The sequence below is a fragment of the Lycium barbarum genome, chromosome 6 (assembly GCF_019175385.1).
Source record: "Lycium barbarum isolate Lr01 chromosome 6, ASM1917538v2, whole genome shotgun sequence".
NCBI lineage: Eukaryota > Viridiplantae > Streptophyta > Magnoliopsida > Solanales > Solanaceae > Lycium > Lycium barbarum.
In genome coordinates, this window is record NC_083342.1 from 12,463,717 (window position 1) to 12,490,180 (window position 26,464).

The following is a 26,464-nucleotide window of genomic DNA, read 5'->3' on the forward strand; positions in this document are numbered from 1 at the left end:
AAGGAACATAGAGCGTTATCATGCTAACAACTTAGTGAAACTCAAGCAGTGAGCTAGGAGTGTCATAGCCTACGTCTGTCAAATAAATGTCTTGCTTACAAAATTTTACCTATAATATTCTTGAGAGAATCGAAACAGTAATATTTCCTTCTGAATGCAGGAGCTGGGGAATAATTTCCTTAACTATAGCTTATTTCTGGCAACTCTATACTTTATGGATCCTTGTTCAGCTGCATGAAGTAGTTCCCGGGAAGAGATATAATAGATATGTGGAACTTGCACAAGCAGCTTTTGGTAAGAAAATCCAGTTATATATGTTTTAGCTACCAACTATTCAAAGTTGCCTGTCCAATCTAATTATCTCGTTCTGTTATCTCTGCTCAATTTATATCCTATTTAAGCATCTCAAACCTCACTTATCAAATACGTCAAACTCCATGTCTTTCAATTCATAAAGTTTGATTTTACTAATTATAGAAAGGTGTCATTCTATTTGTGACTGACTAAAAACAAAAGAGTGTCACATAAATTGGGACGGAGGGAGTATTTTCACTTGCACTTTCAGGTGAAAGACTTGGGGTTTGGCTTGCTCTCTTCCCTACTGTTTACCTATCTGCAGGGACTGCGACAGCTTTGATTCTCGTAGGAGGTGAAACCATGAAGATGTTCTTTCAAATTGTTTGTGGTCCACTCTGTTCATCGAATCCTTCAAGTCTTATCAGTCTAATGAGTTCTGTTGCAGGCATTGTTTTATAGATAAATGCAATTGCAGTGATCCATAAATTTGGTCACATTGTATTGACTGATATAGAAGAACTGTAATGTCTATGTCTTATTTCTCATTATTGTTGATAGCAAGTGCAACTGTGGCCTTATATTAGTTTTTGCGCAACTGTTGGAATCATTTCTTGTTATGGAAATATCTCTGAAAAGAAGAGAATATAATTCTTGTTTTATATGTATTGCAATAGTAGCTTATTGTTTTATGTATTTATAGTAGTTTGGTGTATTGTTGGCAGCTATTTGGGCTCGTTTTAGTTGAAAGTAAAATTATTTTCATCTTGATAGGGAGGCAGCTGGAGTAACAGCTAGGTGCTACAATTTTTTTTTGCAGAATACCGACCTCATGAGGTCGGTTTTCTGCAAAATTATCCAACATATGGCAAATTACCGACCTCATAAGGTCGGTTTTCTGCAAAATATTCTCAGAAATTGCAAATTACCGACCTCATGAGGTCGGTTTTCTGCAAAATTATCTAGAAATTGAAAATTACCGACCTCATGAGGTCGGTTTTATGCATAATATTCCCAGAAATTGCAAATTACCGACCTCATGAGGTCGATTTTATGCAAAATATATCATATATTCATATAAATTACCGACCTCAGGAGGTCGGTAAACTCATATTATTATATTATTAATATAATTTACCGACCTAATGAGGTCGGTATTTTATTTAATTAATACCCGGCTAAAAAAACTTTACCGACCTCACGAGGTCAGTTTTTGGCCAAAACCGACCTCATGAGGTCGGAAATAGCCATTTTTTGAGGTCGGTAAAACCTGTTTTTTTAGTAGTGACAGTTGATCCTAAGGAGTATGTGTTACACCTCGGAAATTTCTCCGTACTTGTATGATGAGTGGAATGAGGAAGAGTTTGAGTGTATGATGTTTTGTTAAGTCGGGAATGGCTAATTATGAATTTTTGGAAATAAGAAAGTCGCGGAAAATTTTTCAGCCCAGTGGTCGTATATGGCACTATACGGCCCGTAAGGTGATTTATGGACCGTATAGTGCAATCGTCCTTCAGCTTGTCAAAAATCTCAAGTTCTGCCAAGTGTTGAATATAGTTAAATACGACCCAGTTTACGGGCAAACTGGTTTACGGACCGTAAACCAGGTCGTAAACTGCCATGTTCCTCAGCCAAAACTTTCTGTCTTTGAAATGATTAAATACGGCCATGGAGGACGGACCGTAAATCAAAATACGGTCCGTATATGGTGGTTTACGACCACTGTTCATCCCGACAAGAATTCATTAAAGATCAGATTTTGTGATTATTAAAAGGGACTTGGACTTCAATTCATTTCATTATTCATCCATACAACTCAAGAACATTCTAGAACTTTCCAAATATTTCCTCCACAAGAATCCAAGAGAATCAAAGGGAATATCAAGATCATCACCACTAAATTCATGAAAATAAGTGTAAGAACACATCAAAGGATCTTCTAAGTCAAGAAATCCCACAAAAGGTGGAACTAGGGTTTTGGTTAATTGAAGTATTTCAACTTAAGGATTGTTCAACCATCATCCAAGGTATGTTTCATGATTATCCCATGTTGTTTGAAGTATTGGAAAGCTTAGACACTTGAAATGTAGAAGAACATAGAAATGGGTCATTATTGAGTGAATAGTGACATAAATGAATGGTAGTGGAATTGAATTACGAATGTTGAAGTGTTGTGAGTACTAATACGTTATAAATGATGTTTATATCATGAAACAAGCATTCAATGCATGAAAACGCAAGAATGAGCTAGAAGTAGAAATAAGGGAAAATTTGGAGGAAAATGGTGGATTTTGCCAAATGTACGTAAATGACGATTGTCGATTATGATATTGCGAATAATACTATGAATATTGGGAGTTGATATAGAACGTGGGAAAAGTGGTAAGAGCGAAGGAAGCGTTGTCCGACTTCTCCTAGAATTAGCGACGCATTCTTATAGTTAGTTTACTAATGTTGATACGAATTCTCTTATGAAGGTAACGACGTGATATCGACGGAGAACAAGTGAGCGATATCTTAGCTAAACAACCAAGGTATGTGAGGCTAGCCCTTCTTTCTAATGGCATGAATCTTTTAGCTTGAATCCCTATCCCTTTCATGAATTCTTACATTCTAAGAAGTTAAAAGCTTATGCCTATGAATGTTTATATGAGATAAGTTATACGATATGATGACACTAGAATGATGATGATGTTATTCCTTGCCTACACTCACCTTATGTACTAGTCCTTTCAAGGTGAGGCAGAACGTCCATGATGGTTCCATAATGTAATCGGGGGATCACGACCTTACGTCACCCCGATAGAGTAAAGTTGATCATGAGTCATATATACGCATTATGATAAGATAAGTATTTTATGATAAGCATATTACTATGAGTATTTACATTAAGCATGTCATGATTGCATTCACACCGGGCCTAGTTGGCCGGGCAGACACCGCTTTGGCGGGCGGCGATACGGATACACCACGACCTACAGGCGTGGGCAGACACCACTAGTGGGCAGCATGAGATGGTACCCCGGACGCGGGAGGCCTGGACGCGGGCTAATATTATTGATTATCACACCGTTCCGACATGGACGGGCAACTTGCATATGATGCATACATGTTATGATGATGAGTATGAGTAAGATAACATGCATTACTTTATTTATGATTATCAGTCAGATCCAGATGTCTCATGTTGATGTTATCCTCATATTATTGATGTTTCCTTTCATTATGTATGCCTCTCATACTCGGTACAATATTCGTACTGACGTCCTTTCTTCGGACGCTGTGTTCATGCCCACAAGTAGACAGGGAGGAGAGCTTGGCCCAGGTCCTCAGTAGCTGTCAGCTGATAGATAGCACTCCATTGTTCGGAGGTGCTTATGGCCATTCTTTTGATGTACATTCATATATGCATATTTTGGGGCATGACGGAGTCTTGTTCCGTTTATGTATTCATTATGTCAGTAAAGGCTCGTAGATACGCAGTGTGGGTTAGATGGTCTCACAAGATGCTTTCATATGTATGTATATTATTTTGATGGCCAAGAGGCAAATGTATATAAAGTATTTATGTTTTAATTAAATATGATTTTCCTACAATTGGTATGTAAAATTGATAAAAGAGTATCAAATGAGCATGACAAGCAGTAGAGTAAGCGGTGCTCGGTAATTGCTCCGGGTACCCGTCGCGGCCCCTAGCTGGGTCGTGACAGTATGAAGCTATGAAGCATCAAGTTGACCTGCTAACAAGAACACTTAATTCCTCGGAGGCCAAGATGTTGGGTATGCAAGCCTAGATTAATAGCTTACTTAATTCGCAGCTGTTTCCGATTCCCCCGTGTCCTGGGGATGCTCGTAGGTCGCAGCCTCCTAGCCAACCCCGACCTTCCCAAGGTAGACAACGTTGGTCACAAGCTGACATAAATCATGCTCTTGTCGATGATTCTAGTGGGGAGGATACAGATCATGTCTCTAACACCGAACATTGACCTTTTTGATTAATGTGCTTTTGGATTCTAATTCTGCTATGTTTAAATGGATATGTATATTATGTTTAAGGGTTTTAATGTAGTTTTAATTTGAACTAGAAGTACTTTTAATTTTAAAATGTTTAAGTGTTTGAACGTAGTTTATGATGTTTAAGTGTTTGAATGGACAATGTTTAAGTGTTCAAGTGTTTGAACATTGTTTATGGTTGTTGTGTTGAATTGTTGATGAATTGGATGATTGTTTTGGTTGATGAATTTGGTTATTTGAAAATTGGCAGGTGGTCGAAAATCAGCCCAGATATTTCACAATTTCGACCACATGTGGTCGAAATTTAGCAATATGGTTTCCAGATTTCGACCACATGTAGTCGAAAATCTGGGCCCAATTTACAATTTCGACCACATGTGGTCGTAATTGTGAAAATAATTTTTTTTATATTTAAATATAAATAATGTTTTCGACCACACGTAGTCGAAAAAGTTAAATATATAATTTAATATAAAAATAATTTTTCGACCACATGTGGTCGAAAATAATTTTCCCTTAAATTTGGTAGAATGTGATTGCGACCACGTGTGGTCGAAAAAAAATTTCGACCTACCGATTAGCGACCTACGCGTGTGGTCAAAAAATTGGTCGAAATAAAGGCCTTTTCGACCTCGTGTGGTCGAAATTTTTGGTCAAAAATCCCGATTTTTTTAGTAGTGTTGATTACAAAAATAAGGAAACATAATCTTCACATAGAATCTAGCACAATAATGTTCAATTGGTTTTTTCTCTTTCCACATAAATATGGCATTACTAATACAATGTTTGGTTCATGTTTTCTTTTCTGCATAACTAATATATGTATCAATTATGAGAGAATCTATGTATTATTTGGTAGAAGATGGAATAATTAATGCATGAATAACTGAACCATGCATAATTAATCCCTGCATAACTAATTCCCGCTTTATTAATACCTAGGCCTGCATAAAATAATACATAAATTGACTCATAACATGTTCTAGTTGTATATTCAGGATAATTAGCTGGTAAACAAACACCTTACTTGATGTGATTAATTTTATACATAGCAACTAAAATGCAACCAAACATGGTACTAGTTATGCTCATTTTAATACATGAATAATTCACTTCCTAATAACCAACAACCAAATAACCCCTTAACGATATTAGTTATGATGAATAATTCAGTTACAGACATCAGTAAATGAAGGGAAAAAGCTTAAATATGCCATCAAACTTGTTACACCCCGCATTTTCAGAGCATGAGCATGACACGTACATCACCGTAGTAATGGAGTATCGGAGACGTCCCATGATATTTTGGAAGGTACAAGCCATGGGAAGTATGTAACAATGAAGTAAAGGATGAATTACGACCTCGTAAGTCGTAATCGGGAAAGACTATTTTGAAACACAAGAACATGACCATTATCAAGTATAATAAATGATAAATATCATGTATGGAGAGTTTCGAAAGATTTCGAGATCAAGCAAATTGAATAAAATAAGTTTAACGAAAAATTTGAGAAATGTTGGGCAGATTTTTAGTCAACTTTGGAGGGGCATATCTCCTAGCATATTAGGAGTTTTAAGGTGTTTCAAAAGCCTAAAATTAAATTCGTCAAGTCTAGTTTTTAATGCGACAAACTGCTCGTCGATAGGACATCGGAGTAGAGAATTATAGTCATTTCAAACTGAGCTGTCAACGCAGAAACAGGGCGCTACAGTACCGCTACAGTACTGCCGACCCAACTTGATATAAAAGGGGCTAAAACCCCATTTTTCATCATCAAAAAATGCTCCAATGTTCCAGAATTTTCAGCCATCAAAAGGGCTCTTAATCTCACATAAAAGTGAAGATTCTGAGCAAAATTTCAAGCTACGGAATATCAATCGAGGTCCGGGCAACGCGTAGACGCGATTATAATTTCGTTTGGTGTTGGAGTTAGCTTGTCGTTTGGTGTTGGAGTTAGCTTGGGGACAAGAAAATGATGAAGATTTTGCTACCTTCATAAAAATAAGGTATGAATCATTAAATCTCTCTCTCTATGAACTTTGATTAAGGAATATTTACAAGAATAAAGTTATAGTTGTTGTGTTGATGTTGTTGAATTATGGATTGAGGTTTGAAGAGAATTTTGGGTGAAGATACATATATTTATTTTGTAGAATGTTGAGGGTGTTGTTATTGATGTTGTTGGCGTTAATTTCAGCTTCTTTACGGAAAATAAAGTTATTAAATAGTCGTATCACAAGTTGGTTAGTTGAGAAATTTAGAAAACATCGTGTGGGATGTTTTAGGAGATATATTGGCATGGATAATGGTATTGATGATGTTGGTATTGTTGTTGTTGATTGGTTGTTGATTATATGATTTCGGGCTAGGCATATAAACAGGGGAGATGCTGCCCGAATTTCGACAGAATCTAAAAGGATTTTAATTAAAGTTTTGAGACGAGCATGATGACGAGCCTAACAATGGTATGAATGGTTATATATGTAGACTACGAGGCGACGAATAATCTTAAGTGAATTGCAAGACAGGAAGTTAGTTGGAAGTCGAGAAATTATCTTCCAGGTATGTTAAGGCTAGTCCCCTTCTTTCTAAAGGCATGATCCTTTCGCTATAAACCTTTGTGTCGTACTCATAATATCATTGGTTCGGCAAATGGTAGAAGTCCACGAATTTCGTGATCCTTATAATATTATTGAGCTTCTAAAGGCATGATTCCGATGCTATGGCTTCATAAATGTTTCCATATCTTCCTCGTTTTCAAAAGTTAAATGTTTACGACTCCAAGGCATAATTCCTTTCCTAATAATTCATAGCTGTTTTCCCAAAATGCCGTATTTTTCAAACCAGAGATTTATGATTCTGGAGCTCTTATGATAACAGCGATGAACATGTTTTTACGATGATAATGATGATGTCAAAGATGAGGATATTTTCTATGATGATTATGATGATGATGGTTTTATGGCTAAAAGTCTCAAGTTATGAGATCAATGCTTTTATGAGATGATTTTCATTCATAGAGATTTCCATGTACATGAGCTTGATATTATTATGAGGTGATTGAGCTTATTTTGCAAATTTCTTAATTTCCTTCATTGTTGGTATTCTCACCGTATGACCCTTGTTCCTTCAAAGTGGGATAAGCGATGATGATTGATCCATAATACAATCGGAGGCTACCGACCTTATGTCACTCCGATATAGTTGTGGCTTTTGATTGGGCTCTTATGCATGCTTTATATATATGTATGTATTTTCACACACCGCACCGCGCTATAGTCGGCCGGGCATTGCACGTAGATGTGCACACCACTGCAGTGGGCATGTTATGATATTGCCCCGGACGCGGGAGGCCTGGACGCAGGCTAATGATGATAACACCGAGCCTTAATGGCCGGGCATGATACTATATATATGACACTGAGCCTTAATGGCCGGGCATGGTACTATGTATATGTATAAAATGTTTTTTTTCAAAGGCTAAGCATGCATGACATCCGCCTTACGAGGCATTCAGATGTACAAGTTATCTCTCTTATTCCTTGTTACTTTTCATATCTATGTTATGTTATGTTGTTACTCATACCTTACATACTCAGTACATTATTCGTACTGACGCCCCTTCTTGTGGGCGCTGCGTTTCATGCCACGCAGGTGTATACAGATGAGTAGAAGATATTGCTAGAAGATGTTCCAGCTGGATTGGCGAGCTCCATTTCTTTCCGGAGTGTTGCCGAGTCAGAGTATCTATGTTATGGTGTATTGATTTATGTTAGAGACTTTGCAGACAGAGTCATGTATACAGTATGCCAGTCTTGTAAGCGGCTATTTAAGTCGATGTATCATTATGTATTACTTTACAGATTCATATGATTACAGATCTTATTTGACTCGAGAAAGACGAAAATAATGTTTTCGAAAAGCTTCCATTATGCATTTCATTACATGACTTAAGAGTCCTATGAGATTTATGAGTATAACGAGAACCAGCGTTCGCTCGGCTCTAAGTAAGGGTCGGGTGCTCATCATGCCCTATCAGGATTGGGGTGTGACAAAACTATCAGAAAAGGCTCATTCATGTCACTCGTTAATAGTTGGGCAAAAAATGTCACCTTTGTTACCATTTTGGGTTATATATGACATTACTCACTAACAAAACTCTATTACTATCAGATTTTGCCACATGGCATTATCTAAACCATTCATTTTACGAGTGGCATATATGAGCCATTTCGTTAAGTTTAGTGACATATTTGAGCATTTTGCCAATTCCTATATAAATCTCCATCTTTTCTAATTTTTTGTAACAAGCTTATAAGGACAAGTTTATCCCTTATACTAATAACATTATTATTTACACGGAAAAAAATTATACTCCCTTATTTAATTGGATTATGAATCTAATCTTATTCTACATCATTCACAATTTTCACATACTTTATGGCTCTTTAAAAAGATTTCAAAAAACATAAAATTTGTTTAAGAAAAAAAAAACAGGTAAAAGAGAGTAACTAAGGATGTGTAGATGGGTATTAAAAATTACACATGAGTGTGACATATTTGACCCTTCTCCCAACAACTAATTTCATTCATAAATGTCCAGTAAATGGAAGAATGAAAACAAACATGCATAAATGTTTCAAGAATAGAGCCTTTAGCAGGTGCAAAGTATCCTAATAATTCATGTAAAAAAGGACTACAATAACCTTGGAGCTTTTGACGGTACAAAGTTCTAAACTAAACAAGGTGTGACTCAAATTCAATTCATTTATTTAACATGTTCCACTGATCCACATTGACATTGCATAGCAACAAAGTTGCTAAGAGAGAATTTTTTCCCCAAAAACACCTTTGCCTTTCACATGCTATGATCGATATACATGCTTCTTAAATTATACTACAAGTAGTACTTCATTTACTGGGCACATCATATGGTTTGCTGTCCATATTTTTGTACTTGTATAAGGAGGAAACCACAAGGAAATAAATGAAGTTTACAGATCCCAGGGTACAACAGACCCAGAAGACATTGTCCATTCTTCCATCATTGATATTGTCAGGCAACCATCCTGATTGCCTTTGAACAAGATTGATCAACACGTTCCCCAGATAGAACGCAATACCAATAAACAACGAAACCATCGCAGTTGAGGTGTTCTTCAAGGATGTTGGAAATTCTTGGTAATAAAACGCGATGTGTCCTGGAAAATGAAATCCTTCTCCGATTCCATTTATAGCTAGCTGTGGCAGTAGCCAGAAAACGGACATTGGGGCGATGGCATCCTTTTGGCCTTGGAGTTGGTGTGATCTAACGACCCCCAGTCGCCTAGACTCCACCAGGGCAGAACAAGCCATGCACGCTATAGTTAGTGCATGGCCTATTCCAATGCGCTGAAGAGTGGTAAGAGAAAATCGTGTGTACTTAGCTAGAAAAGGGTTTAGTAGTCTGTCAATGATGGATATGGCTATACAAGTAAATAAAAGTATGAAGACTAACATAGAACCTGCTGGGATCTCGAAATGAGGTCCCATATGGCGATCCATTTTGAGAGCCTGAAGTGTTAACAAGCTCAATTGCATGACCAATTGAGTGGATATTAGCAAACCACTAGCCCATAGAGGGAAAAGCTTGATCAAACTTTTAAAATCTTCTACTTGCTGCACTGTGCATAATCTCCAGGGGTTATTAATTGAGCCGTCTGGTTTGGTGTCTCCCTCAGTAATAAAAGCTGCACTATTCATGAACCTGTACAAGTGGACTTATATATCAGCTAATCAATAGTGACAGAGAGCATATATAAGCAGAAAAACAATGGGAAAGAAGACGTTTACTTGAAGAATTTGAAAAACAATGGGAAAGAAGACGTTTACTTGAAGAATTTGAAAAACAATGGGAAAGAAGACGTTTACTTGAAGAATTTGGTAGGAATTGGAGAAGTTGTTAGTGTGGTTTTGTCACTTGCATCATGGTAGTAGTGTTGAGTTTGTTCTGAAAGAGGGACTCTCCATTTCTGAATGGCGGCGACTATGACACGTGCTAAGTTGACGAAAGGGCTGCCTCCTTGTTCCTTAACATGGCGATAGAAGCGCTTGCCAGCAAGGAAAATTGCCAAGCCAAGTACGTTACAAGCCAAAGATATACCATAGCCCCATGCCCAACTGACGTTGTCCTCCACATAGACGATGAACGCGGTGCTTAAAGCCCAGCACAAGTAAAAGATGAATATGTACCAATCAAAGAACATTGCCTGATGTTTTGGCTTATCAAATTGATAAGCTCCCATGGGTGCAATCGTAAAACGAGTACCTCCAACCCCTATAGATGCCAGTGCCAAAGCCACGTACAAAAATACATATTGGTTTGTTGAGGGGCTTGTGCAAAAATTGGATCCATCACCACATGCTAGAGGTCTTAATGCATTAATTACTGCTGTCAATGATAAAAGCAATATGCCCTGCAAATGCAAAACAAGTAATCATATTGTGGTTCTTGGATCCTTGTTCTATTTTCAAAAAAAGAGAATGAAACTAACAAGGGGTTAATTTCACGATGATCGCTAAAGTTAGGCTTTGTAAAACTCAAGTTACAAAATTATTTTTTGTAGTAGTAGAGTTACTTTACTAACTAGTTGTAACATGAAAGTCACAAAACTCGCTAGTTTACAAATAGTTAGTTTAGTGACTTTACTGGTACAAAAAGTAAATTTAGTGACCATCGGTGAACTTAGTCCAACTAACAAGGGAGTTGGTTTCTATACCAGAGCAGAGATAAGTGAAGAAATCCAAATGACAGAAAAACAGCCAAGATAAGAGTCAGCAATGATCCCACCAACAATGGGGAAAATGGTTGTCAAGCCATTGACCAAATTGAAAACTTTAGCAGCTGCAATGCTCTTCATGTTGTACTCATTTATCAGAAAAACAATCAGGTTGCTCATCCATCCTCCAGCCGCAAGCGATAAGCCCGCCATGGTTGCTGATTTAGGAATCAAAATATTCAAAATTGTTAAATTTCACATATCTTAACATTTGTCACGTTGACTCAACTCTTAACATGGGGATTGACAGCAGAGGCGAATCCAGGATTTGAAGTTTATGAGTTCCTACAATGGCCTTACGTTGATATACAATGAGTTTGCAGTCAAATATTATAGATCTACGGTTGATTTCTTAATACAAATATAGAGTTTGAGCAAAAGCTACTGAACCCACATGTTGCATTATGAATCTATCCCCGAGTAGAGGTGGATTTAGAGCAGCTCCAATAAGTTCACTAAATTAGAGGTGGAATTAGATCAACTTTGACAAGTTCAACTGAACTCACTGCTTTCTACTCGAATCAGTTACAAATCTAGGATTTTTAGAGCATGGGTGCATTACTAAAGAAAGGAGAGAAAAAATGCATTAAGTGAGAAATGATCCTTGTTCTTCTAGGTAAGTAACACAACTCTCAACTAGTGCGCTATTAAGCCTTTTTGTTGCATGGGTTCCAGCTTAAGCCAATTCTAGAAAATATGTATATAAAATGCATAGTTTTGCGAAAAGACCATGGATTCACGTGCACCATAAATTGCATAGTAAATTCCCCGTTGACTCAAAAGACAGGCTCTAAATCCTGAGTTCGACTGGACGACGGAGAAACATACCTATAGTAAAGGGGAATGTTATCCAGCCACCATTTTTTCGACCAGAAGAGGACTGCATTTCTACTTCATCAACATGACTTGCTGAATTTTCCATTGCTGTGTTAGCTGCAAGTCAACTTGAAAGAAGAAGCAGATTTTTGTTTCTACTTGCTACATGGGTTCTTATATACTACTTATTTAAATAGAAGGCACCTTTTACCTAGACTTGCACGCCATAGTTTCACCAACATTTTTTGAGCATATATTATTTGGAGAACGTCGTATTAAGATATTCCTTATCATCCAATGATTCAGTTTCTGGATCTAACAAATTAATTTCACAGAATTCATAAGCTATACTATGATAGTAGAAGATTATTTAAGAACGAGTTGTAGTTATTAAAACGAAGTCCAAATAAATAAAATGTTAGGCGTACCTAAAGTCAGAATAAATAAAGGAGGTGAATGCGAAAAATACTATAGAATATAAACGTATGTCTGTTCTCAATAATATTTGGAGGACTTAGCATTAAACTATACAAATATGAACAGAAAGTTATCTCCTAAATACAGTTTACTAATTTCTTCCTAGTTAATGATTGGACAATGATGAGACAATATCAAGTTGGCTATTTTCTAGTAACTCATTCTTTTCTTGAAGAGAGTAAACAGTTATCCAAATTAATTCATGTGTGTTTGGTGAAAAAATATCTGTTGAATTTGAAGAATATTTATTACAAAATAAGTCATTTTCTATATTTGGTCGTTTTATTTTTTTATTTTTTATTTTCAAAGAGAAGCTGTTTCACAATATGGGGCGAAAATCATTACTTCCCAGTTCCCGCACTTTTTGGAAATTTTTCTTTACATTAGTATCTAACTTCATGTTATTATTCCAACCGAGACTTGGAAATTTCATCAAAACATTATTCAATTTGCTAAAATTATTACCAATCTTAATCAATGATTTTCTTAAAAAAAAAAAAATCATTTCTCTCCGACTAAACATCAAAAAATATTTTTGAGGGAAATATTTTTGTGAATGGTACCTTTGTGTTAAGAACAACGAGTCCATTGAAGAGGTCAACTTATGATACAATGAAGCTAAGTAAGATCCGGACCCAATTTTTTCTAATCATTCGAGAAAACGATTCATTCTCTTCATAAAAAATAGGAGGTAGAACCAATAAAGATTTATTTTTCGATTCATCCCTAGCCTCATTCAAGAATTGTTTTTTATCCAATCCGCAGGAATCAATAGACACTACTAAAAATACAGGTTTTACCGACCTCAAAAAATGGCTATTTCCGACCTCAAAACCGACCTCAAAATTAGGTCGGAAAAGAGTGGGTTGGTAATATAACCGACCTCATGAGGTCGCAAAAAACCGACCTCACGAGATCGGTAAATTTTTTTACGTCGGATATTAATTATATAAAGTACCGACCTCATTAGGTCGGTAAATTATATTAATAATATAATGATATGAGTTTAACGACCTCATGAGGTCGGTAATTTATATGATTATGTAATATATTGTTTTAGATTTTCGTCATCGTGAGATCGGAATTTTACAATTTTTGCAAAATATTTACAGAAACCCGACCTCATGAGGTCGGTAATTTCTAATTTTTGGGAAAGTTTTACAGAAAACCGACCTCATGAGGTCGGTAATTTGCAATTTGTAGAGAATTTCACAGAAAACCGACATCATGAGGTCGGTAATTTACAATTTCTGGGAAAATTTTCCATAAAACCTACCTCATGAGGTCGGTAATTTTGAATTTTTTGATTTTTTTTTTCAGAAACCGACCTCATGAGGTCGGTATTCTGGAAAAAAATTGGTAGAATCTAACTACTATTCCAGCTGCCCCCTGTCAAGATGAAAACAATTTTATATTCAACTAAAACCAACTCAAATAGCAGTCAACAATTCACCAAACTACTACAAATACATAAAACATTAAGCTACTTTAACAAACACATATACTACAACCACCAATACATCAAATTCAATTCGAAACTACTTCAAAGTTGAATCAAAACGTCATTCAAATATTCAAAAGAGACATTAAACTACTTCAACCTTTGCAAACATCCACAAAACATTAAACTAATCTACACTAAGTTAGTCTACAACACTAGACTACTTCACGCGGCTGCCATTCTTGTAAATCTTAAATGTTGGTACTGTTCTAACATACTCTGCTGTAGCGATCGCTGGGCTCTCTTCCACATCCACCTTCAGTAGAAAACAAAAGGCAAATGTAAATTAACGAGTTTACTTCATTCCCCTGCTTGTGCAGGTAAAATCATTGAAAATGACAAAAATGGTCCTTTATATTTGGGAGTAGGTTCAAAATAGTCCCTAAAGTATGGTCTGATTGGTCCTTTAAATTTGCCAAAAGTTAAACTTTTTTGGTCTCCGTCAAATATTTAACGAACTCTGTCCGTTAGATTTGACGAAACTGTGGAAAAAAAAGATTTAATGCAAAAAACTAGGAAAGTCCCATCAAATCCTCGAAACTGTAAAAAACTGTACTGGACACCAAAAAGTAGACCAAAAAAAGCAGAAATTGCACAAAAAAACTGCACCAAACTCTAGAAAGAGACCAAAAATAGCTAAAACTCTAAAAACTGTACCTCCAGATGTAAGTTCCCGGTAAATCTTTTTTTTTATTTTTTTATTCCATAGTGCCCATCAAATCTAAGTTTGATAAATATTTAATGGAGACCAAAAGTGTTAACTTTTGGCCCTCTTAAAGGACCAAAACTGTACAAAGCATACTTTAGGTACCATTTTTGTTATTGCCTATGATTGTTTACCTTGAGAAAACTTATTCAAGGAAATTTGGTGCATAAGGTGGCCAAGAATGGGGATATCTGCTTGCATTGTAGGTTGGATGCTGCTTTAAAATGGACCACAGATGCACCTGCAGTTTCCAACTGCAGTTGTTGAGTTATAGTAAATGATAGAAGGAAGGTTAAGATCGATACGGATGCAGGAAAGCCTACCAGATGACGAAATCGCAGCCCGGAACTGCTCAAGACCTGAAACCAACTCCACCTCCCCACCAAATTTCATATTGCTTACATCTTCTCCGCGTGACTTTTTCAATGCAACTTGGGCATGGAATAATGATTCAGCAACCTCATTGTCATATGGAAGTTCCCTCCGTAAAACCTCGTAATCTCTCACAGCTTCAGCCCATCTTTCTAGCTGTAATCCATTGAATTCAGTCAAATACATGATTTTTTTCTCAAACAGCAGCAACTAGCAAGAATAAATAAAAAGAACTCTTCTAGGAAAATATAGTAGCACTAATTAAGATTTAAAGGTGGCATGTCACCTTGGCATTTGAGGCAGCTCTTCGAAGTAGAGCTTTAGTATAATTTGGCTGAATAAGGAGAGCTTGGTTGCAATCATCCCACTGTTCGAGTTTATACCAGCAAGCTGCTCTATTGCAGTAGAGAACTGGATTCAAAGAACCAAGCCCGAGCCCTTCACCATAAGCAGCACAAGCCTAAAACACCTATTATTTTGGACTGGAGGAAGTAGAAACTATGCAGTGATAAACTCACCTTCCAAGTTTCCGGGCAGCAGTGCATTCACTGATATGTTTGTCCACTGCTTGCAACTTCTGTAACTTGGCTTGATCTGGCTTATGACCAAGGGAAAAAAAAGTGACTCCTTGCACTTTCGACCTGTCCTAAACTGCAAGTTTTACAGGAGTGAGATTGCGCTGACAGCCCTAGGCAAAATAAGCAAGGCAAACTCCAATAATCGAAGGTTTAATTACAATCCATAAAGAAACTAGGAGGCTTAATAATAGAACTTATGGTGGAAAGCTACTAATAATAAAGAGGGGAAAGGAAAGAAAGGGAAAATACTAACTTCTCGGAGAACAATTGAACTAAAAGAACTAGAAAACAACCGGTTCCGCCTGCAATATAGACATAACGTTGAACTAGGATGGCTCCACCTAAGTTATTTGTCAACCATTACTCATGAGTCAAAGAGACAAAGACAGTCCACCAAGCCACAAAAGCAAGCCAATGCAGAAGTCACCCTAGAAGCTGAATGCCAAATTGGTGTTCCGACAGGCCAAAAACAGAGTACCAGGAAATATAAAATGTGAAATGGGAAACAAAAATAATATATACGGAAATACAGCCCTATATACAAACAAACAAACACAGCGAACAAGTCGAAGGAAACAATGACCACAAAAATCCGAAGACAAAACCATTAACTTTAAATCGTCCAAAATAATCAGATCGCGTTGATGGTACAGTGCATCACATTAGCACCAATCAGCACACTTGTATCAATCAAGAAAGTTTTACATTAGCAAATAACAAGGCAATAAAAATAACACATTTCCTGTAGTATCTAATATAACCTTCAGAGATTTCACCACATTCCCAACATTGGTGGTCAACAAACAAGCATATAGATACTAAAGATTTGAACTTTTTATATCACTTACCTAAGTAACAAAGATCCTAACCGCTGGTGTGCTCTAACATACGATGGATCCAACCGAATCGCTTCTTCACATTCCCTCTTCAGACCAATCAACGCAGCAGCTCTATTACAATGCAATGCAGCATTTCCCGGCGAAATCGCTATAGCTTTATCATAAAGATTCAAAGCTTCAACAAAATTACCCTTCTTGTAATTCTCATTCCCTATTCTCTTCAACTCCTCCGGATCATTTCTCAATTATTTTCTTTTTATATTTCTTTTTTTGTCAAAGTCCTACACGAACTTTACTAATATGACAAAATGGTCTACTGTTTTGGCCAGTTAATGATGCCATCATGCCCCAAATAAAGTTGTACAAAACAATGGAAGACAAAAGACAGCAAGATAACAATTACGGTGTTTCTAATTCCAAATTACATGATAAAAGACAGCAAGATAACAATTACGGTGTTTCTAATTCCAAATTACATGATGAAAGACAACAAGATAACAGTTACGGTGTTTCTAATTCTAAATTACATTAAGCATCAATTCAACAATTAAAATAGAGAAAGCACATTTTGAGATAGGAAAATACACACCAGAAAGATTAAGGAGGCTGTCTACTAATCGTCAAAGCTGTCAATAGAGGCAGCAGCACAATGATCTCCTAAATCAAGCACAAACAATTGAGAAAAGAAAAGGAAAAAAATAAGGGAAAAACTGGGTCAATTCGCTTTAACATTTTAGTTAGAGTAACAAAAAAAAGGGGAAGTAACTTTGGGAATTAAAATGAGAAAGGAAATTAGTGAATCAAAGGAGAAATTAGGGCTTACCTAGAAGATGAAAAATGAAGGTGGAGAGCATTGGAAGAAGAGAAGGGCGTGAGACATGGGGAAAATGAAGTGAAGAAAGTTTGAGAGCGTAGAAAATGGGGGAGAGATCTGCAAGAAGTAGTCTTTTTTTAGCTGGGTAGGGACAGCGGCGGCGTGGGGTGACCGGCAGGAATGGCGGTCACGTCGCCGGAGTTACTAGGGTTAGAGAGAAAGGGGGAGAGAGAAGTGAGAGGAGAGAGGCAGAGAAATGAGAACGAGTTTAATTGGGTCTGGGTGTATTTTATTTGACTGATTATACCGACCTCATCAGGTCGGTATATTTAATAATTTTATTTTTTATTTAAAATAATACCGATCTCGTGAGGTCGGTATTCTTTTAAATTAAAAATAAAGTTATAATATTTATCATCAAATAAATTCCCGACCTAGTGAGGTCGGTATATTATTTTTTAAAATTTTGGTACAATATTACCGACCTCATGAGGTCGGTTTATTTTAAAAAAAAATAAAAAAAAAATATTACGACTTTACCGACCTCATGAGGTCAGTTTTTTTCCGACCTCAACTGAGGTCGGTTTTTTGAGGTCGGTAAAACCTGTTTTTTTAGTAGTGAGAAAAGGCAAATCCCTTATGATACACCAGATCCGACTCGGTTATTGACAGAGTGAATAGATCTGACATTTCTTGAAATCTCTCTTCTGATTCAAAATCGTAGTGTAACGTGTATCCTCCCCTGTTCCGATCATGGACTAGATGAAATAAATCAAAAAATGGATTTTTGTTCAAGAATGAAATCTTATTGGAACTGTTCATATCCGGTTCATCCTTCGGAACCATATCACATCCCGGATCTGATGAAATAGGATGAATTGAGCGGTATTTTGTAAATACGTAATTATCTTGAATATATTAACCATTTCTTTCTTTTCCGATCGCCTGGAAGGGACAAAAGAAAGATCTTGTTGTTTCTTCAATAATTTCTGATCTCTAGTGGACCTCTCAGTAGGATTCGAACCCAGATAAAGTTCTGACCATCTATCAGAGAAAAAAGAACGAACGGATTTGTAGGATTCCCAAGAAATTCTTCGATTTCTTCCGGAAACAGATGATTAATCATCTGCTTCTCACGTTCCGTGAATAGACGGGACATTGAGGAATATCCAGAAAGGCATTACGGGAATCGGCCTGATTCTATCTCTTTTCGTTCCGTTTAAAGAAAGGAAGGATCCCAAAGAATTGATCTTTCTTTTTGTTGTTGAATCTCTCTTTGATTAATCAATGTGTGATATTCCGAATCCTCATTACTAATGGAATCCAAATGATCTCTGGATTGATCAGAAGATCCTTTCAGTTGGCTAGAATCCGTTACTTGAACGAAACTAGATCTTGTGGAATCATATTGAATATTTGACAATACATTTTGTACCTCACTAAAAAACTGATCCTTGTTTACCAACCACACATTGTCTAACCAAATACAATTCTCTCTCGATACGTTCCTTAAAAAATCTGATTCAAGCGGATTCTTCCCCCAACTAACGAAGAGATCTTGGCGGAATTGCCACATATCAAATTGAGCATAGTTTTGCAAAGAAATAGCCCATTTTTTTCTCGAGAAGAGATGGGAAACATGCTCAATATCATTTGATTGAATAGTTGACCCAGCCCTTTGTTGTTTGAAGAAACCCTCCACTTCAATTGGTATTTTTTCACGAAAAGCAGACATGAAATAAGAAATTCAGTGTTTCACTAAGATTTTGAATAACGGTCCCGAATTCAAGTTGATTCTATTTCAACTCTTCCTCAGAGAAAGACGATCAAATAATTCCCAATCATGGTCCTTGCGGATCGGATCATCCATATAATATACAAAAAGAAACTCCAGATATTTGAGATCTTTCTCTTTGAATAAGATCTCAATTCCAGCGACGGTTTCATTAGATATCTTACAACTAGAATTCCTCTTTTTTCCAATCCAATTTCTCCACTAATGCGAACCCCAGTTAGATTCAGGCATGCTACACGTTTTAGTTATTGGGAGAACCCAAGTACTCTCTTTCGGATTCAGGAAGAAACTCTCAGAGATCTTTTTTCCTTTGGGAAGATACAGGAGAGAAACAATCAACCTATTGATGTTGGAAGACCCAATGGATTCTTCCAATGTATCATTTCTGGGTCCAATGGAATTCATAGGTATAGGAAGAAGCCCTATCAAATAGAGATTTTTTCTTTCGACCATATTTCGATTGTTAATATGATATATAAGGACTGCTACTGCAAAGAGTATTACACCCTTGATCTTGAAATATTGATTGCTTGGTGAACCCTGTGAATTGCGTGAAAGTAGTAGGATACTCTAAATTCGGGGGTCAAAGAGTCTTAGAAAACGTTCTTGGTGGGAAAAAAATGTGAATGAAGGATCCCACTGAAGTGAATTGGGTCCATGAATCTAAGAAATGGTGAGAATTCTTGATCTCTCTCAATTCGAAACTCCAGTATTTAAATTGATGTCTCATTGATTCCTCCTAAATTGCATCGATTTCTCCTAAAGATTTCATTTCAATTGGAATTTGGTTATTCACCATGTACGAGGATCCCCGCTAAGCATCCATGGCTGAATGGTTAAAGCGCCTTACTCATAATTGGCGAATTCGTTGGTTCAATTCCTACTGGATGCACGCCAATGGTGTTGACACCCAATTTTGTCCCGCCTTGCCTCCAAATATTTATTTGTGTTTCTAATATATTTCGATAGCTTAAGAATAGTCATTTATACTTTACGGCAATTTTTAGCTTTCTATTAATATCGTCGTTTTCATTATCCAATTATAGTCATTGCCTAGTATTACTATATTACTATTACTAGTATTACTATTATTACTACTATTACTAGTATTACTTATTACTATTATTACTATTACTAGTATAATAATAATAATAATAATAATAATAATAATATTATTATTATTATTATTATTATTATTATTATTATTATTATTATTATTATTATTACTACTACTACTACTACTACTACTAACTATTACTAGTATTACTAGTATTACTAGTATTACTATTACTAGTATTACTTATTACTATTATTACTAGTATTACTATTACTAGTATTACTTATTGCTATTATTACTAGTATTACTATTACTAGTACTATTATTACTATTATTACTGTTATTATTATTATTACTGTTATTACTGATATTATTATTATTATTATTATTATTATTATTATTATTATTATTACTATTACTATTACTATTACTATTATTATTATTATTATTATTATTATTATTATTATTATTATTATTACTATTACTATTATTATTATTATTATTATTATTATTATTATTACTATTACTGTTAGTATTACTATTATTATTATTATTATTATTATTATTATTATTAGTAGTAGTAGTAGTAGTAGTAGTAGTATTACTATTACTATTATTATTATTATTATTACTATTACTATTATTATTATTATTACTATTACTATTACTATTACTACTATTACTATTACTATTAGTATTACTATTATTATTATTACTATTATTATTATTATTATTATTACTATTACTATTACTATTATTATTATTACTATTATTATTATTATTATTATTATTATTATTATTATTATTATTATTACTATTACTATTACTACTATTACTATAACTATTAGTATTACTATTATTATTATTATTATTACTATTACTATTATTATTATTATTATTATTATTATTATTATTATTACTATTACTAGTATTACTATTACTAGTATTACTATTATTACTATTATTACTATTCTTATTATTATTTGCATTATTATTATTATTATTATTATTATTATTATTATTTGCATTATTATCGCATTTAACACGTTTATTTACCGTCTTATGCACACACGCATCGCATTTAACACGTTTATTTACCGTCTTATGCACACACACATCGCATTTATTTTATGCAATTAAACAATAGCATTTATTTACTGTTAAAATTTAAAATATTATCGCACGACTATTACAACATCGTATAATTTTATTTAGTAATAAATATATTTTATAGTAAGTAATATTTTAGCACACGTTGATATATAATTAATGGAAGAAGATCTTTTATTTAAATTTAGAAGCTCAAATTGTTTCTTTCATTCAGCCAATATTAGCCTAAATCCGAGCTCATTCAACCCACAAATTTTTTCGGACCAGCCCATTGTCATCTAAAATAATACCCAGCCCAAATCATAACTAGTCCGCTACCCATTTTAACCTATCCGACCCGGCCCATTTTTTTTTATTTTGTTCATCATCTAAATCCTAAACGAATACAGGCGGCGCCTCTCTTCTCCTTCTCTCTCTCTCTCTTCGACGAACATGGCAATTCGCAGAGGCCCTTTCCGCTCCTACAGACCATGCATGGTCATTTTAAGGAAGGGAAATTAATGCTCGTCAGGTCTCATGCGTTGTGAGGTGATCTTCCCTTTTCTTTTTCCGCTGTTCACCTGAAATCCCTTAATGGGATTTGTCCAGTTGTGAATTTGAATAATAGTTTGTGATTGGCTGTACAGATTGGAGGGATTTTTTCCTCCATTTCACTTCCATTTCTCGGTGAGGGTTGCATTCGAAAGATCCGAGAGTTGTTCGCGTTCGAGCATAGATCCGAGACCCCCCGCACCCTGTTCGCTGCACCCGAAGAAGGTCGGTAAATCTTCTCTTCTTTAGTTATTTTTGAATTTATTAGCTGCTTTTCTGCTTATGTGTGTTCTAGGTTGTTATTATGGTAGTATTAATTGCTAGTTTAGCCTGTTATTTGTGTGTGTTAATAATTATTCCTGCCTAGCATGCTTACTAGTTACTAGTTTAAATATGTTTGCTCATATTTAAATCCTGTTTAGTTATATTTATGAGTATTAGCTTCCTGTTTAGTCCTTTTAAGTTGATCTTAGTTTCTTATTGAGGGTTGAGTCTCTATTATGTGGAACTAGACCCTACCTTGTTATTAATCTAGCTTAAGACTATGTTGAATTGTTGTTTGTCCTGTTTTAAGTTTAGCTTATGCCATAGACAGTTCGCATAAGTCTGGTATAAATTGTGTCCACCTACTAGTATGTTTTAAAATATATGATTAGTTGGAAATATTGCTTCAGTTAAGTGGTTTGAGATTAGTATAAATCCTGTTAGTTGGTTATGGGCTTAGCCTAATATGACATGAGGTGGTTAAGGGAAATCCTTGTATAGCTTAAGATTTGCACTAAGTTCTGCCAAATATTGAATGAATAAGCATGTTTTAGCTTTTCTTTGAATCTGTTTATACTATATGTTGGTTAAAAAGATGAGATTTATAATGATTTCTGCTTAGTATAATGTCCTGTAAGTTCCCCTCACTGATCTGCTAAACAAATGATGGTCCAAAGAGTCACATATTGGTTTGTTTGAGTTGGTTCTGCGCCTGAACTTTGGAAATGTTGTATGATAACTTAACCTATGTGCAGAATGTAACAAGTTTAGTCCAGTATGATGAATGTGTATAGATCCTTGAGACGTCAAATGTTGTTGTTAGTCCAGTATGACAAATGTGTATAGATCCTTCAGACGTCAAATGTTGTTGTTAGTCCAGTATGACAAATGTGTATAGATCCTTGAGACGTCAAATGTTGTTGTTAGTCCAGTATGACGAATGTGTATAGATCCTTGAGACGTCAAATGTTGTTATTAACTGAAAAGATCATATGTGCTATGTCGCTATTTTATTGGAGTCTTTATCAAGTCTGAAAGATATTTGTTGTTCATATTAGCCCCTGCTTGATTGCATTATTGCTTGAGTGTCATGAACCCTGTGTACTGCCTCAATTTTGGTTTGAATACCCAAATGTTTACACTTAATCCATGTCTGCATATCATATAAACATAAGAAAAGAATCCTTTGTGTAGTAGCTTAAAAGTAGTATGCTAAGTCCAAAATTGAATCTCTGAAACTTTATAGTGTTATTTTTAAGTTAACTGCTACTGGTGTGCTGCCTACTTGCTTGGCTACTATGTTTGTTGTTTGGAACCACTGTTACGCTTATGAGGATCTCCTATGCTGCTGTTTTTATTTCTATCACTGTGACTATCCTTTGTTGATTGTTTGTTGCTGCAATATATAATGTTGGTACTACACTTAGGGAACTGCTGGGTTTTAAAAGAAACAGATGCCACATTTGATGAGAGTGTAGTATTAAGCTCAGTCGAAGCAGCTGTTTCCTTGTTGCTATTTATTATTACTACTTTGATGTTACCTACAATTGAGTTTCTGTGTTTTATATGAGTTGATGTTCTCAATACAACTTCTAGTGTTACGAGTTTTATAATACTTTCCTTTTCCTTTTCTCTCTTGTTGAGTCATGTATATGTATGTATATGACCAGTATACCTTAGTTAATACATTTATGGGGAGATTAGTTGGTCATTATGGATTAAACTTGAACCTTCCCCGGTGTTAGCCATGCCTGGGATTCCTGGAAATCCCTCGGAACTTGTGTAACATCGGGAAGACGGGGGCAAAAGCTTTCCAATATTAACCCTCTAAGCATCCTTATGAATGTGTGTACATGAAGTATACTCAAATATACATAATATATACATAACCCATTGATCTGTTTTTGAATTTACATCATATATGTTTTGCCTTATTTAATGGTTACATACGTTTCTAATTCTTTATCTTTGTTTTTTGCATGTACTCTTTGGGAGCAAATTGGGGTCTTCGTAAAACTTCCGTGGCTACAAGAAGTCTCGTTGTGAGACTCAACCCGCAGCTCAATTTTGATCTGTGTCACTCTGGACTCAATTCCCTTCTCGTGAAACACTTTCCAACAAAAACAAAGAGAGGGGCTATTGTCGATTTTAGCTTACCTCGGGACTAATTAATTCTTATCTCTTCATATATGTTTATTTGTTCGCCTTAAAGATTATTGACTTTAGGACATTTAGAGTTAGACGGGGTAATTGACTTAAAGGAGAAACTAGCAGTTAATTCCGTTGTTTTTTTTTCTTATTTTAGAATAGTGTATAATACCTATAATGTTTTATGTTACTAAAATAATCTATTTTCAGTGGCATGAACACATATTTTTGAATCAAGAGGATCGCATTTTGTTTTCTTTATTATCTTAGAAATTTTAAAACGTCACTGATATGCAAACATGAACTCAAGTATATTTTTTTTTATAAACAATTCTTCAAGTTTGACCCAATTATGCATATTTTTATAGCTGAGCATAGTTAATAAAAAAAGAAAAACTCACGCCCTTTTTGTAGAATAAATCTAGATTTATTACATCGCCATATTCATATAACATAATTTTTATCCAAAGCTCAAATTTGCTAAATTTTCTTTTAAAAGCTATTATTTATGTGCAATTCCTTATTTGAATTCACGCAAGGTGTGGCGGAAATACTTTTATTAAAATAAAATGATATTAAGATGTATGATTTTTGGCCTTTTGAAGATAATTATTTCCTTATGCAAGTTTAGAATGCATTATATTGTTTATTTGCAAAGTTTCTCTATTTTAATTACGTATATGCATTTTACGAGATATCTTTCTTAAAATTACTTATAAGATATTATTTATTATATTTTCCGATATTAACCTATGTTTGGTCGGTAACCGTAATTAACAGATTCTAATGGATGCCTAATACCTTTCCATTAGGATATTTAGAACCCTTACCTAGAATTTATTAGGTTAGTAAGACCGTTAAAATTAGAGTTTATTTTTAGGTGTTTACTTAGTAAAAATAGGTGTCCTAATTGACCTTTAAAAGAATTAGGTGGCGACTCCTTAAATCAAATAATTCGGGAATCACCAATATGTTGTACTCTACTTTGACCCGTTTAAAATGGAGTATAACAAATGGGATCCTCCAATAAGTCTATTGGAATTGTCTATGTATCAATGGAATCTCATCATCCATACATAACGAATTGATGTGGTATATTCATATCATAATAAATGAACAGTAAGAACTAGTATTCTTATTGAGACTATAACTCATAGGGAAGAAAATCGATTTATGGATGGAATCAAATATGCAGTATTTACAGACAAAAGTATTCGGTTATTGGGGAAAAATCAATATACTTCTAATGTCGAATCAGGATCAACTAGGACAGAAATAAAGCATTGGGTCGAACTCTTCTTTGATGTCAAGGTAATAGCTATGAATAGTCACCGACTTCCGGGAAAGAGTAGAAGAATGAGACCTATTATGGGACATACAATGCATTACAGACGTATGATCATTACGCTTCAACCGGGTTATTCTATTCCACCTATTAGAAAGAAAAGAACTTAAATAAAAATACTTAATAGCATGGCGATAAATTTATACAAAACTTCTAGCCCGAGCACACGCAATGGAACAGTAGACAGTCAAGTGAAATCCAATCCACAAAATAATTTGATCTATGGACAGTGTCGTTGTGGTAAAGGTCGTAATGCCAGAGGAATCATTACCGCAAGGCATAGAGGGGGAGGTCATAAGCATCTATACCGTAAAATCAATTTTCGACGGAATGAAAAAGACATATATGGTAGAATCGTAATCATAGAATACGACCCTAATCGAAATGCATACATTTGTCTCATACACTATGGGGATGGTGAGAAGAGATATATTTTACATCCCAGAGGGGCTATAATTGGAGATACCATTGTTTCTGGTATAGAAGTTCCTATAAAAATGGGAAATGCCCTACCTTTGAGTGCGGTTTGAACTATTGATTTATGTAATTGGAAATAACCAATTAGGTTTACGACGAAACCTAGAAATCGATCATTGATCCAATTTGAGTACCTCTGAAGGATAGACCTCAACAGAAAACTGAACCGCAAATACTAGTTTTGCTCATTATTGCCGAGATAATGGTCTACTTCTTCACATCCACCGTGCAGTGCATGCGGTTATTGATAGACAGAAGAATCATGGTATCCACTGTTGACATCCAATTTTGTCCCGCCTCTCCTCCGAAATACTTATTTGTGCTTCTAATATTTTTGAGAAAATAAAATAAATATATATTATTTTTTACTAAATTATTAGCCTTTTATCAATACCGACACTTCATTATTCTATTACAGTTACTATTATTATTATTATTATTATTATTATTATTATTATTATTATTATTATTATTATTATTATCATTATTTAATTCATATCATTTCGG

At 35.0% G+C, this 26,464-nt stretch overlaps 2 protein-coding genes and 1 pseudogene across 2 annotated transcripts; 1 reads left to right on the top strand and 2 right to left on the bottom strand.

Moving 5' to 3' along the window:
- The first annotated feature begins 43 nt into the window (after positions 1-43).
- LOC132599560 (lysine histidine transporter-like 8) lies at positions 44-954 on the top strand. Its single transcript, XM_060312893.1, has 2 exons — positions 44-294; positions 566-954. The coding sequence occupies exons 1-2, from the start codon at positions 87-89 to the stop codon at positions 754-756; spliced, it is 399 nt and encodes a 132-aa protein (XP_060168876.1). The 5' UTR covers positions 44-86; the 3' UTR covers positions 757-954.
- Positions 955-9,167: 8,213 nt separating this feature from the next.
- LOC132599561 (protein NRT1/ PTR FAMILY 2.7-like) lies at positions 9,168-12,049 on the bottom strand. Its single transcript, XM_060312894.1, has 4 exons — positions 11,956-12,049; positions 11,068-11,285; positions 10,220-10,764; positions 9,168-10,055 (listed from the first exon to the last, which is right to left on the bottom strand). Exons 1-4 carry the CDS (start codon positions 12,047-12,049, stop codon positions 9,221-9,223), a joined length of 1,692 nt encoding a protein of 563 aa, XP_060168877.1. The 3' UTR covers positions 9,168-9,220.
- Positions 12,050-13,904: 1,855 nt separating this feature from the next.
- On the bottom strand, positions 13,905-16,658 carry LOC132643818 (TPR repeat-containing thioredoxin TTL1-like; annotated as a pseudogene).
- Positions 16,659-26,464: the final 9,806 nt, after the last annotated feature.